The sequence below is a fragment of the Scyliorhinus canicula genome, chromosome 11, assembly GCF_902713615.1.
Source record: "Scyliorhinus canicula chromosome 11, sScyCan1.1, whole genome shotgun sequence".
NCBI classification, from domain to species: domain Eukaryota; kingdom Metazoa; phylum Chordata; class Chondrichthyes; order Carcharhiniformes; family Scyliorhinidae; genus Scyliorhinus; species Scyliorhinus canicula.
The window spans coordinates 169,529,677-169,544,108 of NC_052156.1; the positions used below are offsets into that span (position 1 = coordinate 169,529,677).

The following is a 14,432-nucleotide window of genomic DNA, read 5'->3' on the forward strand; positions in this document are numbered from 1 at the left end:
AATAGGTGGAAAGCAAGTTGTGAGAGGCAAACAAACAGTTTTGCAAAGAGATATTGATAGGTTAAATAAGTGGACAAAAGAAGTATAATGTGGGAAAATGTGAAGTTCATTTTGGAAGGGAGAACAAAAGACTAGTATTATTTAAATGGAGAAAAACTGCAGAAAGCTGCAACACAAAGGGACTTTGAGGGACTTGTGCACGAAACACACAAAGCTAGCACACAGGGGCAGCAGGTAATCAGAGTCTATTTGAATGTTGGCCCTTATTTCAAGGGGGTTGGAGTAAATGAGTTGGGAAGTCTTGCTGAAGCTGTACAAGGTGCTGGTGAGGCCACATCTGGAGCACTGTGAGCAGTTTTGGTCCCTTATTTAAGGAAAGATATTATTTCATTGGAGAAAGTTCAGAGAAGGTTCACTGGGAGATCCCAGTATGGAGGAATTGTCTTCTAAACAAAGGTTAAACAGGTTGGGACTCTACTCATTGGAATTTAGAAAAATTAGAGGTGATCTCACTGAAATATATTGGATTCTTCAGGATTTTGACGGGGTAAATTCTGAGAGGATGTTTCCCCTCATGGGAGGATCTCGGACCGGATCACGGGCCAGAGGGCAGAGTCTCCGAATAAAAGGGAGCCAGTTTCAGATTGAGATGAGGAGGAATTTCTTCTCCCAGAAGGTTGTGCGGCTTTGGATCAGAGAGCTGTGGGGGCAGAGTCCGTGTGTATATTTAAGGCTGAGATAGATTCTTGCTCAGGAAGGGAATCGAGGGTTAAGGGGAAGGGGCAGGAAAGTGGATGTGAGGAATGTCGGACCAACCATGATCCTATTGAATGGTGGAGCAGGCTCAAGGGGCCGAACAGCCTCTCCCATTCCTATTTCTTATGGTCTTAACAAAATCGGAAGGTCAGTGTTAGCTTCAATAAAAATTGGCTGAAGTCAGATGAGAGCAAGTTCTGGATTTCAATATGGTGGACAGTGGTATTCGCTATCATTCAGTGCTAGGATCATTGTGATTAGATATTGGAAAACAGAGTAAAATTTGAAACTTGGCTGATGACACCAAACTTGGAGCTGTTTCATTATAATTCCTCATCATCAAAGGGCCCTGGTTTTGTTTTCTCTATCTTTCCCTCTTGTTGAAATGTGTAGGAGACACCTCCTTTAAAATCACCCAATTCTGAAACCCGATGTATTGATTTTCTGCTGCTGTCTAAATCTTACCTTTAATAAACCTTTCCTGTAATTCTGCAGCCTAAATCACAGTCTGATAAGGTGTTCACTGTTCGGAGGTACAAGTGTCCTCATTGTGGAAACAAGGGTTCCTGTTCAATAATAGACAACGTTACCTTGTCAAATATTGTGTGAATGTCATAATTGTTTTTGTAGGAAGAAGGGGCTCAACTTTGACAGAAATTGTTGACACTTAAGTGTGAGAGAATTTTTTTATATATATAACTTTAGAGTACCCAATTCCTTTTTCCCAATTAAGGGGCAATTTAGCGTGGTCAATCCACCTACCCTGCGCATCTTTGGGTTGTGGGGGTGAGACCCATGCAGACACAGGGAGAATGTGCAAACTCCACACAGACAGTGACCCGGGGCCAGCATCGAACCTGGGTCCTTGGCACCGTGAGGCAGCAGTGCTAACCACTGTGCCACCGTGCTGCCACTGCATGAGAGAATTTTAAAACCAGAAGCGCAAAAGGACTTTTCTTGGTAAATATCCTTTTAAAGACGTTGAATATATATCTGACCAGCCGATTAAACGAGAGGCGAATATTCCACACAGCACACATGTTATTCTAACTTCTTCCCTTTTACTCTTTTCCCGTGTCTAAAACCTGTTACATTTCCAGTGCTTATGAAAGGTTATTGACCATTCATAAAGGGAAATTATGTTGAATATGTATAAAGCTCTGATTGGGCCACAAAGAGAATATGCTGTCTAGTTCTGGACACCACACTTTAGGAAGAATATAAGGACCATGAGAGGCTGTGGAGGAGATTTAACAGAATATTTCTGAAGGTGATTTTAGTTCCAAGATTAGATTGGAGAATCTGGGGCTATTCACCGTGGAATAAAAGGTATTGAGGGTAGATTTGATGAGGTGTACAAGACCTGAAATTTAAATAAGACTGCAAAGAAAATCTTTTTCCATTAGTTGATGGGACAAAGACTAGAGGCACAGATTTAAAGATTTGGGCAGGACATACAGAGAGGAATGTGAGGAAGAACTTTCTATTCAGCGAGTAGTAATTACCTCAAAATCGTCTGACTCAATATGATCTGGAACTTTTTCCCTCAAGGGTGGTGGACGTGTAGACAATGACTGATTTCAAAACAAAATCAGACAGGCACTTGAGCAAAATAAACTTACAGGATTTTGCGGATAGAATGGGCGAATGGGACTCATCGGATTGCTATGTCGAGAGACATCATAGAGTTGATGGGATGATTGGCCTCCCTGTGTGCTGTAATGACTCTATGATCTGAAACATTAACTCAGTTTCTCTTTCCACAGATGCTGCCTGACCCGCTGAGTATTTTTAACATTTTCTGTTTTTATTTTAGATTTCCAGTATTTTATTTTTGTACAGTAAGAAGTCTTACAACACCAGGTTAAAGTCCAACATGTTTGTTTCAAACACTAGCTTTCGGAGCACTGCTCCTTCCTCAGGTGAATCCGAAAGCTACTGTTTGAAACAAACCTGTTGGACTTTAACCTGGTGTTGTAAGACTTCTTACTGTGCTCACCCCAGTCCAACGCCGGCATCTCCACATCATTATTTTTGTACAAGTGAGGAAATGCTCATCACCTACTTGAACAAGCAGAACATGTACTTTAGGTGCTTGTTGTGTTTAAGTGCACTGTTTTGTCTTGTTTGGATTTTAATTCTTTGGTGGCAATTTTGTGACCATTGCAAACAATATTGATTTAAGTACTTCATTTTTGTTTCAGGCTATAGGTTCTCAAAACATCACACCAGTTGGTACTCAGAAGAAAGTGAAGAGAACTCTTCCTAATCCTCCTCCAGAGGAGGTTGGTATCACTGGGAGCCAGGCAACATTTTCCACTGTCAGCTCTGTTTCGCGCAGAAGAGTTTGCAGGACAAACACCATGGCAAGAGCGAAAATTCTGCAGGACATTGACAGGGAATTGGAACTTGTGGAAAGGGAATCTTCCAAACTCAGGAAAAAACAGGCAGAGCTCGATGAAGAAGAAAAAGAAATTGATGCCAAGTTACGATATTTGGAAATGGGCATCAATCGAAGAAAAGAAGCTTTGCTGAAGGAAAGAGAAAAAAGGGAGCGTGCCTATTTGCAGGGTGTGGCCGAGGAAAGAGATTATATGTCGGATAGTGAAGTAAGCAACATAAGAGAGACCAGAATGGATGGACAGTGTGGATTAGAGAGACCTAGAACTGCACCACAGCCTGATTATGACCAGTTTCTGTCACCTCAGACCCAGGCACAGCATCAGTATGCAACCACTCCAAGCCATTTTACGCAGTACCAATACTCCACCCCTCAACCAACCCAAGCCCAAACTCAATTCCAACAGCAGTCTCCCTACCAAGAACAGGCATTGTATCAGCAAGTTTCTCCCTATCAAACCCAACCTACATATCAAGCTGTCCCCACTATCACATATCAACAACAGCCCCCTCCTCCTCAAACCCAGCCAACAGCCTATCCACACCCATCTCAAATTATGTTGATTCAACAAAAACCAAGGCAGACAACACTTGTTGACCTTGAACCCAAAATAACTACAGACTATGAGGTGATCCATTCTCAGTCTCTTCTGATGGCTTCCACGTCTGCCGACAGCACATATGCAGTTCCTCACTTGAGTAGTAAGTACAGTAATTTAGATCTTAGAATAGGGCTGGATGAAAGGGGAACCATGGCAAGTAGCCCAATGTCAAGCCTTTCTGCAGAATCCTATTATGCTGATCTAGAACATCATGCACCTCGGAATTACGTTCTGATTGATGATATTGGTGAACTCACTAAAGGAACTAGTTCCCTTACTACTGGATTCAATCTTCATGATTTACAAAAGGAAGTACAAAAAAATGAACGCCTGCTTCGTGCAAGTGAAGCACGCAGAACTGGGGATGTGAAGGATTTTATTGGGCCACTGCAGAGCTCAACCCGGTTGCACTCATATGGCAAAGCAGATGAAGAAACTATGGAGGATCCTTATGAACTAAAGCTATTAAAGCAACAAATTAAACAAGAGTTCCGCAGGGGTACTGAAGGTTTGGAACATCTTTCTGGCCTTCCTCAATATTACCATGGTGATAGTAGCTACAGACACTTTCCAAAGTCTGAAAAATACAGTATAGGTAGGCTTACACTGGAAAAGCAGGCCGCAAAGCAATTGCCAGCATCCATTATTTACCAAAAGCAGAGCAAACACAAAAAACAGTTGCTGGACCCCAAATTCTCCAAGTTTTTGCCAATTCAAGAAGCCAGAGATGTAGACTCTGATTTCCCGAGCTACATGGGAACTACATCAGCAGTGACTGCTGCTAGCTCTCGAGCAAGGCCTATTCAGGATGACATAACATTTAGTCTGAGAAAGAATATCCGTGACCAGCAGAAGTTTCTTGGACCAACAATCAGATCTACACTAGATGATGAAATTGACAAGGCGTACACCAGTGGAACCAGATGTAGGCCCTCATCAGTTTATGGACTTGATTTAACAATTAAAAGAGACCCTTCCAATACACCTCTCCGGATAAAAGGTCAGGAAAACGATCCATTAGATATTGCCTATGCACATAGCACTCCTTCTGTTCGAACAAAGCCATCCAGTTTACCTATAAGTCACAGTAGAGGAAGAATTCCCATCGTAGCTCAGAATTCAGAGGAAGAAAGCCCCTTAAGTCCTGTTGGACAGCCAATGGGAATGGCCCGAGCAGCAGCTGGCCCATTACCACCAATATCGGCTGATACAAGGGAACAGTTTGGTTCGAGCCATTCACTGCCTGAAGTACAACAACACATGAGAGAGGAATCACGGACACGTGGATATGACCGTGACATAGCATTTATTATGGATGACTTCCAACACGCCATGTCAGACAGTGAAGGTAAAATGGGACTCAGGATTTTGTGTTATCATCAACAGAATTTCCCTTCTCTGCATGTATATAATTTCTGTTTATTCCTTATGGACTCTCTCGTTCTTGCTTGTATGTTATTTTCATTTGTGTATTTGTGCGTACATCAGCAGAGAAAGGTTTTCTCATGCAAGCATGTTACAAATATTAGAGATTTTATTTCGCATCGAGGATTTCCTGTTAAACAATTTCAAGTAAATAAATTAGAATGGTAATGAATCATTTATTTCAGTTGAATGTGGATGCTGTTATTTAATTTATGATGCTACTTACGTTGAAAGATTTTGTGAGGAACATGTTTTCTTTCAATTTCCTTTATAATTTCATTTTTTGTATGTGAAACAATCTGCATTTCATTGCTTTGAAAACCATTCTCACGTATTAGCCCTCAGCATTGTAAAACCATAAGGAAATTAGTAGTATTGTTATGTAATGTCAGTCGTACTGTGGGATGTCAGGACTTATTTTATTCCTATCTGATAATTTAATAAAAATGGGGAGGCTATCTTTAAAACTTTCTCCAATATTTATTTTAAACAAATAATGAAGAATTGAAAAATGTTGGAAGAATTGTGTTTTGATCATTTTGAACTACGGTTGAACTAGGCTAATGAAGATGAGATTGTCAATTTCTTTGTCATTTACTTATTTTTATATTTTGGAGTTGGTTACTCTGGAGATGCCTATGTGCAGTGCCCAACAACAAAAACAAATAGAATTCACAATGTGTCTGACTTCTCACATAGGTAATGCTCCCTGTGCCATAGTTCTAGCATGGTAGCTGTTTCCCACATTTGGTTAGTAAACGGCACCAGCCAGTGTGTGACGATGGTGTGTCACAGTTCACTCAGGTAGTCCAGGTTGCTGTGGTACATGCACGCTCTTGTCTGGAGCTATGAATAGTGGTGGGTCAAGACGCCAACATTCTTTCCATCACACAGCTGACCAGGAATCTGCCCTGCTCTTACCACTTGCCATTGGTGTGTGTTGGAAGGATTTGCAAGGCCGCACCTTCCTTGACCATCAGGTCCTGGAATGGGACTTGACCTTCGAGCTTGTGGCTCAGAGGCAGGAATGCTACCCCGCTGCACCCACAGTTCTGAGTCGATGTTAACCCTGTCAATATTATCAATGTTGTGTGTTTTTAATTATTATAAAACTCTGCTGGAAATATTCTTCTCAAGCGCAACTAGGGCTGGGTAATAAATGTTGGCCGAGCCAACAATACCCATATCTCATGAACAAATATATTTTTTTTAATTGTTAAGTACTAACCATATGGTAGAGTACAGATACACACATTTGTTTCTCAATTATAAGGTTATTATCCAAAAAGGTGATATAGATTTCTCATTAGTTCTATTGTAAATGAATTTGAGATAATGATGCTGCCACTGATTGATTTGGGGTCACTGCAGTTAGAATTCTTGGTGCCCTTCATCGCATTTAAATAAAATCAAGATTACCTGAGACACAAAACTATTCTGATACTGCTTTTTTCTTTCTTTTTTTTCCCTTCTCTTGCTTTATATCAAACAGGGGTGTGCACAACACTGAGACAATTAACTGAACCCAACCAAACTAAGTTCATTGAAATGAATTGTGAGTTGAATGATTTGGTTGGATTTTCAGCTTTGAGTTTGCTAATTAATGGAGGAGCACTGAGTGACATCACAAGGCATGGTCATTGGTTCTTGGGAAGATTTGTGGATTGAAACTACCACAGGAAACAAAAGGCCAATTTACGTGTATTATAGTTGCTAGTTTCAGCTCTTCACCTCTACAATTAAGATGCTTCATGTTTTAACTGAGGATTGAACTGCTTCAGATTAGACAAAGGCAAATCCAAACCCACACTCTATTGGTGTGTTGTCCAGTTTCTCAGCATGGAGCTTGTTTTAGAAATCTGCCCTCAGTAAAATAATTTTTCTTAAAAGACATGGGTTGGATTTCTCACACATTCATTGACAATGGATGGAAAATCGAGCCCTTGATCAGTCAGGCAAAGTCTATGATCTTGCAAATTGATGCAGATTATTAAAAGTGAGCTGACCAGCCATTTTTCATTCTAACTATTATACCCTTATGTTGTCCAGTTTCGTGACCCTTGGTTTTGAAACTAAGCAATGCATGTTTCCCAGAATCCATGGCAGAATTTATGTTGTCTTGATCAGTTTCCATTTTTTCATCACAATTCTGAAAAATAATTGACTCAATGAAGATATTTTCAGCCAACTAATCTGGCTGTAACCCCAGATGATGAAGGTTCTTCTTTATTTAGTTTTGACTATTTTTTACAGATAACTATATAATTCATTCTTGAAAAACCATCTTCACACAAAAATTTGACAAGTAATAATGATGGGCATTCACAGTAATCCTATTAAAGTTCAGAAAACTATCTAATGATTTCGACATCAGATGGTTTGCACACCTTTAACCTCTAGTTAAAAAAAATTGATATGTTTACAAATTGCCTTCCTACTTGTCAATTGCACTTCCTATGGATCATCATAGTCTGGTTGTAATCTTGCATGAATATATTGAAAAATGCATATACTTGCATGCTGCAGTGGCCAAATAGCACATTTGCTGTCCCGTCCTGGCAGTGATTACAATCCTCAACTCCTAATATCTGACCTGGGGAACTGACATTTCCTTGATTTTCAAAGCATATCATCTGCGTCGTGAAGAAACTGATTGGTTTGACAAACCGCGCGAGTGTCGCCTTGAAGATGCGCCTGCCATCAATCGCAAACTTCCAGAGAAGTTAACCCATTCAAGGCAACCTGAACAGCAGTCAACAGAAGTAAGAAACCATTTAGCACTTTCAACTTTTGCATTTATCATTATTATAAATGATTAAATATGAAGTATTCTGTGCGGGTCCCATGGAAGATACAATGTATTGATCTAACTTCTGCAGTTTTACATGGGATATCTGAAGGGACAGCAGACTATTATGTTTAGAAAATATTATAATCGAATATTGTCTCCTTGAACTTACCAATAGCGGCATCAGTGTAATATATTAATATGATCTCCCTCTAGTCATCTAAAATAAACAAATCATGTTGTAGTTGTGTTTCTGGACCAGTAAACCAGGCCTTGGAATAATAAAGCAAAGGGTGAGAGTTACGTACGAACACATGAATTAGGAGCAGGAGGCGGCCACTCGGCCCCTCGAGCCTGCTACCCCAGGATCATGGCTGATCTGATTATACCTTTAACCCCGCATTCCTGCTGACCCCCTTTCACCCCCTCGTTAATTGAGAATATATCTGGTCCTCCCTGAAAATACTCAAAAATTCTGGGCTGAATTTTCCAATTTTTGGTCTAAGTCTCCACTCGGGCGGGAACAACTTGGCTGATGGCTGTGCTCCCGGGAAGAGCTGTACTTCCGGGAAGCGCTGTACTCCCGGGAAGAGCTGTACTCCCAGGAAGTACTTACCTGAGAAAGGACATACTGGCGCTGGAGGGTCTGCAGAGGAGATTCACTAGGTTAATCCCAGAGCTGAAGGGGTTGGATTACGAGGAGAGGTTGAGTAGACTGGGACTGTACTCGTTGGAATTTAGAAGGATGAGGGGGGATCTTATAGAAACATTTAAAATTATGAAGGGAATAGGTAGGATAGACGCGGGAAGGTTGTTTCCACTGGTGGGTGAAAGCAGAACTAGGGGACATAGCCTCAAAATAAGGGGAAGTAGATTTAGGACTGAGTTTAGGAGGAACATCTTCACCCAAAGGGTTGTGAATCTATGGAATTCCTTGCCCAGTGAAGCAGTTGAGGCTCCTTCATTAAATGTTTTTAAGGTAAAGATAGATAGTTTTTTGAAGAATAAAGGGATTAAGGGTTATTGGGTTCGGGCCGGAAAGTGGAGCTGAGTCCACAAAAGATCAGCCATGATCTCATTGAATGGTGGAGCAGGCTCGAGGGGCCAGATGGCCTATTCCTGCTCCTCGTTCTTATGTTCTTATGTTCTTATAAAGTGCTGTATTGCTGGGAAGAGCTGTACTCCCGGGAAGACCTGTACTTCCAGGAAGATCTGTACCCCAGGAAGATCTGTACCCCGGGAAGAGCTGTACTTCCAGGAAGAGCTGTATTATGATGAAGAGCTGTACTCCTGGTAAGAGCTGTATTCCTGGTAAGAGCTGTACTCCCAGGAAGAGCTGTACCCCGGGAAGATATGTACTGCCAAGAAGAGTTGTACTCCAGGGAAGCGCTGTACTGCCAGGAAGAGCTGTAGTCCCAGGAAGAGCTGCACTTTCGGGAAGAGCTGTACATCCAGAAAGAGCTGTACTCCTGGGAAGAGCTGTAATACTGGGAAGAGCTGTATTCCCAGGAAGAGCTGCACTTTCGGGAAGAGCTGTACATCCGGAAAGAGCTGTACCGCCGGGAGGAGCTGGACTGCCGGGAAGAGCTGTACTGCTGGGAAGAGCTGTATTCCCGGGAAGAGCTGTACTCCTGGGAAGAGCTGTAATACTGGGAAGAGCTGTATTCCCAGGAAGAGCTGCACTTTCGGGAAGAGTTGTACTCCCAGGAAGAGTTGCACTTCTTAAGAGTCTACAAAGTTGAGGAACGCGATGTCTTGGTCCACTGTGGGTGCGCAGCGGCCATAACCAGCAGGGGAGGTGACTCAGCGTGTCCACTTTCACAGTTTGTGTCCTTGAATGATGTTCAAATGAGTAATCCTCTGTGGCTACATCCATGCGGATGCTATCGGTGCGGACGCTATCGGTGCGTCCGCCTTGTCCTCATGAAAGAGGCCGAGTAGCAGCTTATGGTCAGTTATGACGAGAAAATGGTGGCTAGAGACGTACTGATGAAAGTGTTTGATGCTAAAAACCACAGAGAGCTAGGCCCTTCTTCTCAATGTTCATCTTGGCAGCTGTCAGTGAGACAAACACAATTGCACAGTCACAGCCGTCACCCATGCAATGGGACAGGGTCGTTCCTACGCCATGTGGTGAGGTGTCACATACAATGGTTTGGATGGATCAAAATCAGTGAGCAGGTTTGAAGAGGATATTCATTGCTTTACCTCATGAAAGATGGTCACCTCGGCCTCACCTCAAACCCAGGAGTGGCCCTTCTTCAAAAGGGGCCAGGATGGTGGCGGGGTTTTTGGAATGAAACACCCGTAATAATTTATGAGGCCCAAAAATGAACAGACCTCGGTGGCTACTCATGGTGCGGAGCCACCTTTATCGCCTGTACTTCATCCAGCAACCGGGTGTAGCCCTTCACGATCAACCTGGTCGCCTAAATACGCAACTTCCTTGACAGGCATGACAGATACATTTCTTCCTGCACAGGTAGACTCCATACTCAGAGAACCTCTGAAACACGCCACGAGGTTCCACAGATGCTCCTCCTCCACAGCCTCCGTGACCAAAACATCAATGAGATGGACGGCAACACAGGGAAAGCCACGCAAGATGCCCTCCATCACATGCTGAAACACAGCATAAGCCGAGTACACGTCAAACCGAAGCCAGGTGTACCCTCGTGTGTGTTGACAGTATGAGAGTTCCTCGAGGCCTTATACAAACATAGCTGTAAATAAGCATGACTCATGTCGAGTTTTATGAACATTGATCGTCAACGTGGCGTAAATATCCTCTATCGGGGCAGTGGGTAAATATCCTCTCCCCGGGGCCAGTGGGTAAATATCCTCTATCGGGGCAGTGGGTAAATATCCTCTATCCGGGGCCAGTGGGTAAATATCCTCTATCCGGGGCCAGTGGGTAAATATCCTCTATCGGGGGGCAGTGGGTTAATATCCTCCATCCGGGGCAGTGGGTAAATATCCTCTATCAGGGGCAGTGGGTAAATATCCTCTATCAGGGGCAGTGGGTAAATATCCTCTATCTGGGGCGTTGGGTAAATATCCTCTATCCGGCGCAGTGGGTAAATATCCTCTATCCGGGGCAGGGGGTAAATATTCTCTATCCGGGGCAATGGGTAAATATGCTCTATCCGGGCAGGGGGTAAATATCCTCTATCCGGGCAGGGGGTAAATATCCTCTATCCGGGGCAGGGGGTAAATATTCTCTATCCGGGGCAATGGGTAAATATGCTCTATCCGGGCAGGGGATAAATATCCTCTATCCGGGCAGGGGGTAAATATCCTCTATCCGGGGCAATGGGTAAATATCCTCTATCGGGGCAGGGGGTAAATATCCTCTATCCGGGGAGGGGGTAAATATCCTCTATCCGGGGAGGGGGTAAATATCCTCTATCCGGGCAGGGGGTAAATATCCTTAAACCGAGGAGGGGATAAATATCCTCTATCCTGGGCATTGGGTAAATATCCTCTATCGGGGGGCAGTGGGGAAATATCCTCTATCCGGGGAGGGGGTAAATATCCTCTATCCGGCGGCAGTGGGTAAGTATCCTCTATCCGGGGGCAGTGGGTAAATATCCTCCATCCGGGGACAGTGGGTAAATATCCTCTATCCGGGGGCAGTGGGTAAATATCCTCCATCCGGGGACAGTGGGTAAATATCCTCTATCCGGGCGCAGTGGGTAAATAGCCTCTATCCGGGGCCAGTGGGTAAACATCCTCTATCGGGGGGCAGTGGGTAAATATCCTCTATCCGGGGGCAGTGGGTAAATATCCTCTATCCGGGGCAGTGGGTAAATATCCTCTATCGGGGGGCAGTGGGTAAATATCCTCTATCGGGGGCAGTGGGTAAATATCCTCTATCGGGGGGCAGTGGGTAAATATCCTCTATCTGGGGCAGGGGTAAATATCCTCTATCTGGGGCAGGGGTAAATATCCTATATCCGGGGAGGGGGTAAATATCCTATATCCGGGCAGTGGGTAAGTATTCTCTATCCGGGGAGGGGGTAAATATCCTATATCCGGGGCAGTTGGTAAATATCCTATACCTGGGACAGGGGTAAATATCCTCTATCCGGGGCAGTTGGTAAATATCCTCTATCCGGGGCAGTTGGTAAATATCCTCTATCCGGGGAGGGGGTAAATATCCTATATCCGGGCAGTGGGTAAATACTCTCTATCCGGGGAGCGGGTAAATATCCTCTATTAGGGGGCAGTGGGTAAATATGCTCTATCCGGTTCGGGGGTAAATATCCTCTATCCGGTGCTAATGGGTAAATATCCTCGATCCGAGGGGGTAAATATCCGCTATCCGGGGAGTGGGTAAATATCCTCTATCCGTGGAGTGGGTAAATATCCTCTATCCGTGGAGTGGGTAAATATCCTCTATCCGGGGAGTGGGTAAATATCCTCTATCCAGTGAGGGGGTAAATATCCTCTATCCGGGGAGTGGATAAATATCCTCTATCCGGGGCCAGTGGGTAAATATCCTCTATCCAGTGAGGGGGGTAAATATCCTCCATCTGGGGAGGGGGTAAATATCCTCTATCCGGGGCCAGTGGGTAAATATCCTCTATCCGGTGAGGGGGGTAAATATCCTCCATCTGGGGAGGGGGGAAATATCCTCTATCCGGGGGCAGTGGGTAAATATCCTCTGTCGGGGGCAGTGGGTAAATATCCTCTATCCGGGGAGGGGGTGAATATCCTCTACGGGGAGGGGGTAAATATCCTCTATCCGGGGAGGGGGTAAATATCCTCTCTCGTGGGACAGTGGGTAAATATCCTCTATCCGGGGCAGTGGGTAAATATCCTCTATCCTGGGAGGGGGTAAATATCCTCTATCGGGAGGCAGTGGGTAAATATCCTCTATCCGGGGCAGGGGGTAAATATCCTCTATCCGGGGGCAGTGGGTAAATATCCTCTATCCGGGGGCAGTGGGTAAATATCCTCTATCCGGGGGCAGTGGGTAAATATCCTCTATCTGGGGCAGGGGGTAAATATCCTCTATCCGGGGGCAGTGGGTAAATATCCTCTATCTGGGGCAGGGATAAATATCCTCTGTCCGGGGGCAGTGGGTAAATATCCTCTATCCGGGGAGGGGGTAAATATCCTCTATCCGGTGCCAATGGGTAAATATCCTCTATCCGGGGAGTGGGTAAATATCCTCTATCCGGTGAGGGGGTAAATATCGTCTATCCGGGAACATAAAAACATAAGAACATAAGAACTAGGAGCAGGAGTAGGCCATCTGGCCCCTTGAGCCTGCTCCACCATTCAATCAGATCATGGCTGATCTTTTGTGGACTCAGCTCCACTTTCCGGCCCGAACACCATAACCCTTAATCCCTTTATTCTTCAAAAAACTATCTATCTTTACCTTAAAAACATGCAATGAAGGAGCCTCAACTGCTTCACTGGGCAAGGAATTCCATAGATTCACAACCCTTTGGGTGAAGAAGTTCCTCCTAAACTCAGTCCTAAATCTACTTCCCCTTATTTTGAGGCTATGTCCCCTAGTTCTGCTGTCACCCGCCAGTGGAAACAACCTGCCCGCATCTATCCTATCTATTCCCTTCATAATTTTAAATGTTTCTATTAGATCCCCCTCATCCTTCTAAATTCCAACGAGTACAGTCCCAGTCTACTCAACCTCTCCTCATAATCCAACCCCTTCAGCTCTGGGATTAACCTAGTGAATCTCCTCTGCACACCCTCCAGTGCCAGTCCGTCCTTTCTCAAGTAAGGAGACCAAAACTGAACACAATACTCCAGGTGTGGCCGCACTAACACCTTATACAATTGCAACATAACCTCCCTCGTCTTAAACTACATCCCTCTAGCAATGAAGGACAAAATTCCATTTGCCTTCTTAATCACCTGTTGCACTTGTAAACCAACCTTCTGTGACTCATGCACAAGCATACCCAAGTCTCTCTGAACAGCGGCATGCTTTAATATTTTATCGTTTAAATAATAATCCCGTTTGCTGTTATTCCTACCAAAATGGATAACCTCACATTTGTCAACATTGTATTCCATCTGCCAGACCCTAGCCCATTCACTTAACCTATCCAAATCCCTCTGCAGACTTCCAGTATCCTCTGCACTTTTCGCTTTACCACTCATCTTAGTGTCATCTGCAAACTTGGACACATTGCCCTTGGTCCCCATCTCCAAATCATCTATGTAAATTGTGAACAATTGTGGGCCCAACACGGATCCCTGAGGGACACCACTAGCTACTGATTGCCAACCAGAGAAACACCCATTTATCCCAACTCTTTGCTTTCTATTAATTAACCAATCCTCTATCCATGCTACTACTTTACCCTTAATGCCATGTATCTTTATCTTATGCAGCAACCTTTTGTGTGGCACCTTGTCAAAGGCTTTCTGGAAATCCAGATATACCACATCCATCGGCTCCCCGTTATCTACTGCACTGGTAA

At 44.0% G+C, this 14,432-nt stretch overlaps 1 protein-coding gene across 6 annotated transcripts in view; it reads left to right on the top strand.

Annotated features, from left to right (window-relative positions):
- pcloa (piccolo presynaptic cytomatrix protein a) overlaps positions 1–14,432 on the top strand; it is a 543,385-nt gene that overhangs the window by 281,580 nt on the left and 247,373 nt on the right. For 5 of the 6 annotated variants that reach the window (XM_038811992.1, XM_038811991.1, XM_038811990.1 and 2 more), the window contains exons 7-9: positions 2,961–5,106; positions 6,676–6,738; positions 7,809–7,945. In XM_038811992.1, coding sequence (XP_038667920.1) covers positions 2,961–5,106; positions 6,676–6,738; positions 7,809–7,945 — 2,346 coding nt within the window. The remainder of the gene's footprint in view (positions 1–2,960; positions 5,107–6,675; positions 6,739–7,808; positions 7,946–14,432) is intronic. The other variant, XM_038811989.1, reaches the window with a different exon arrangement.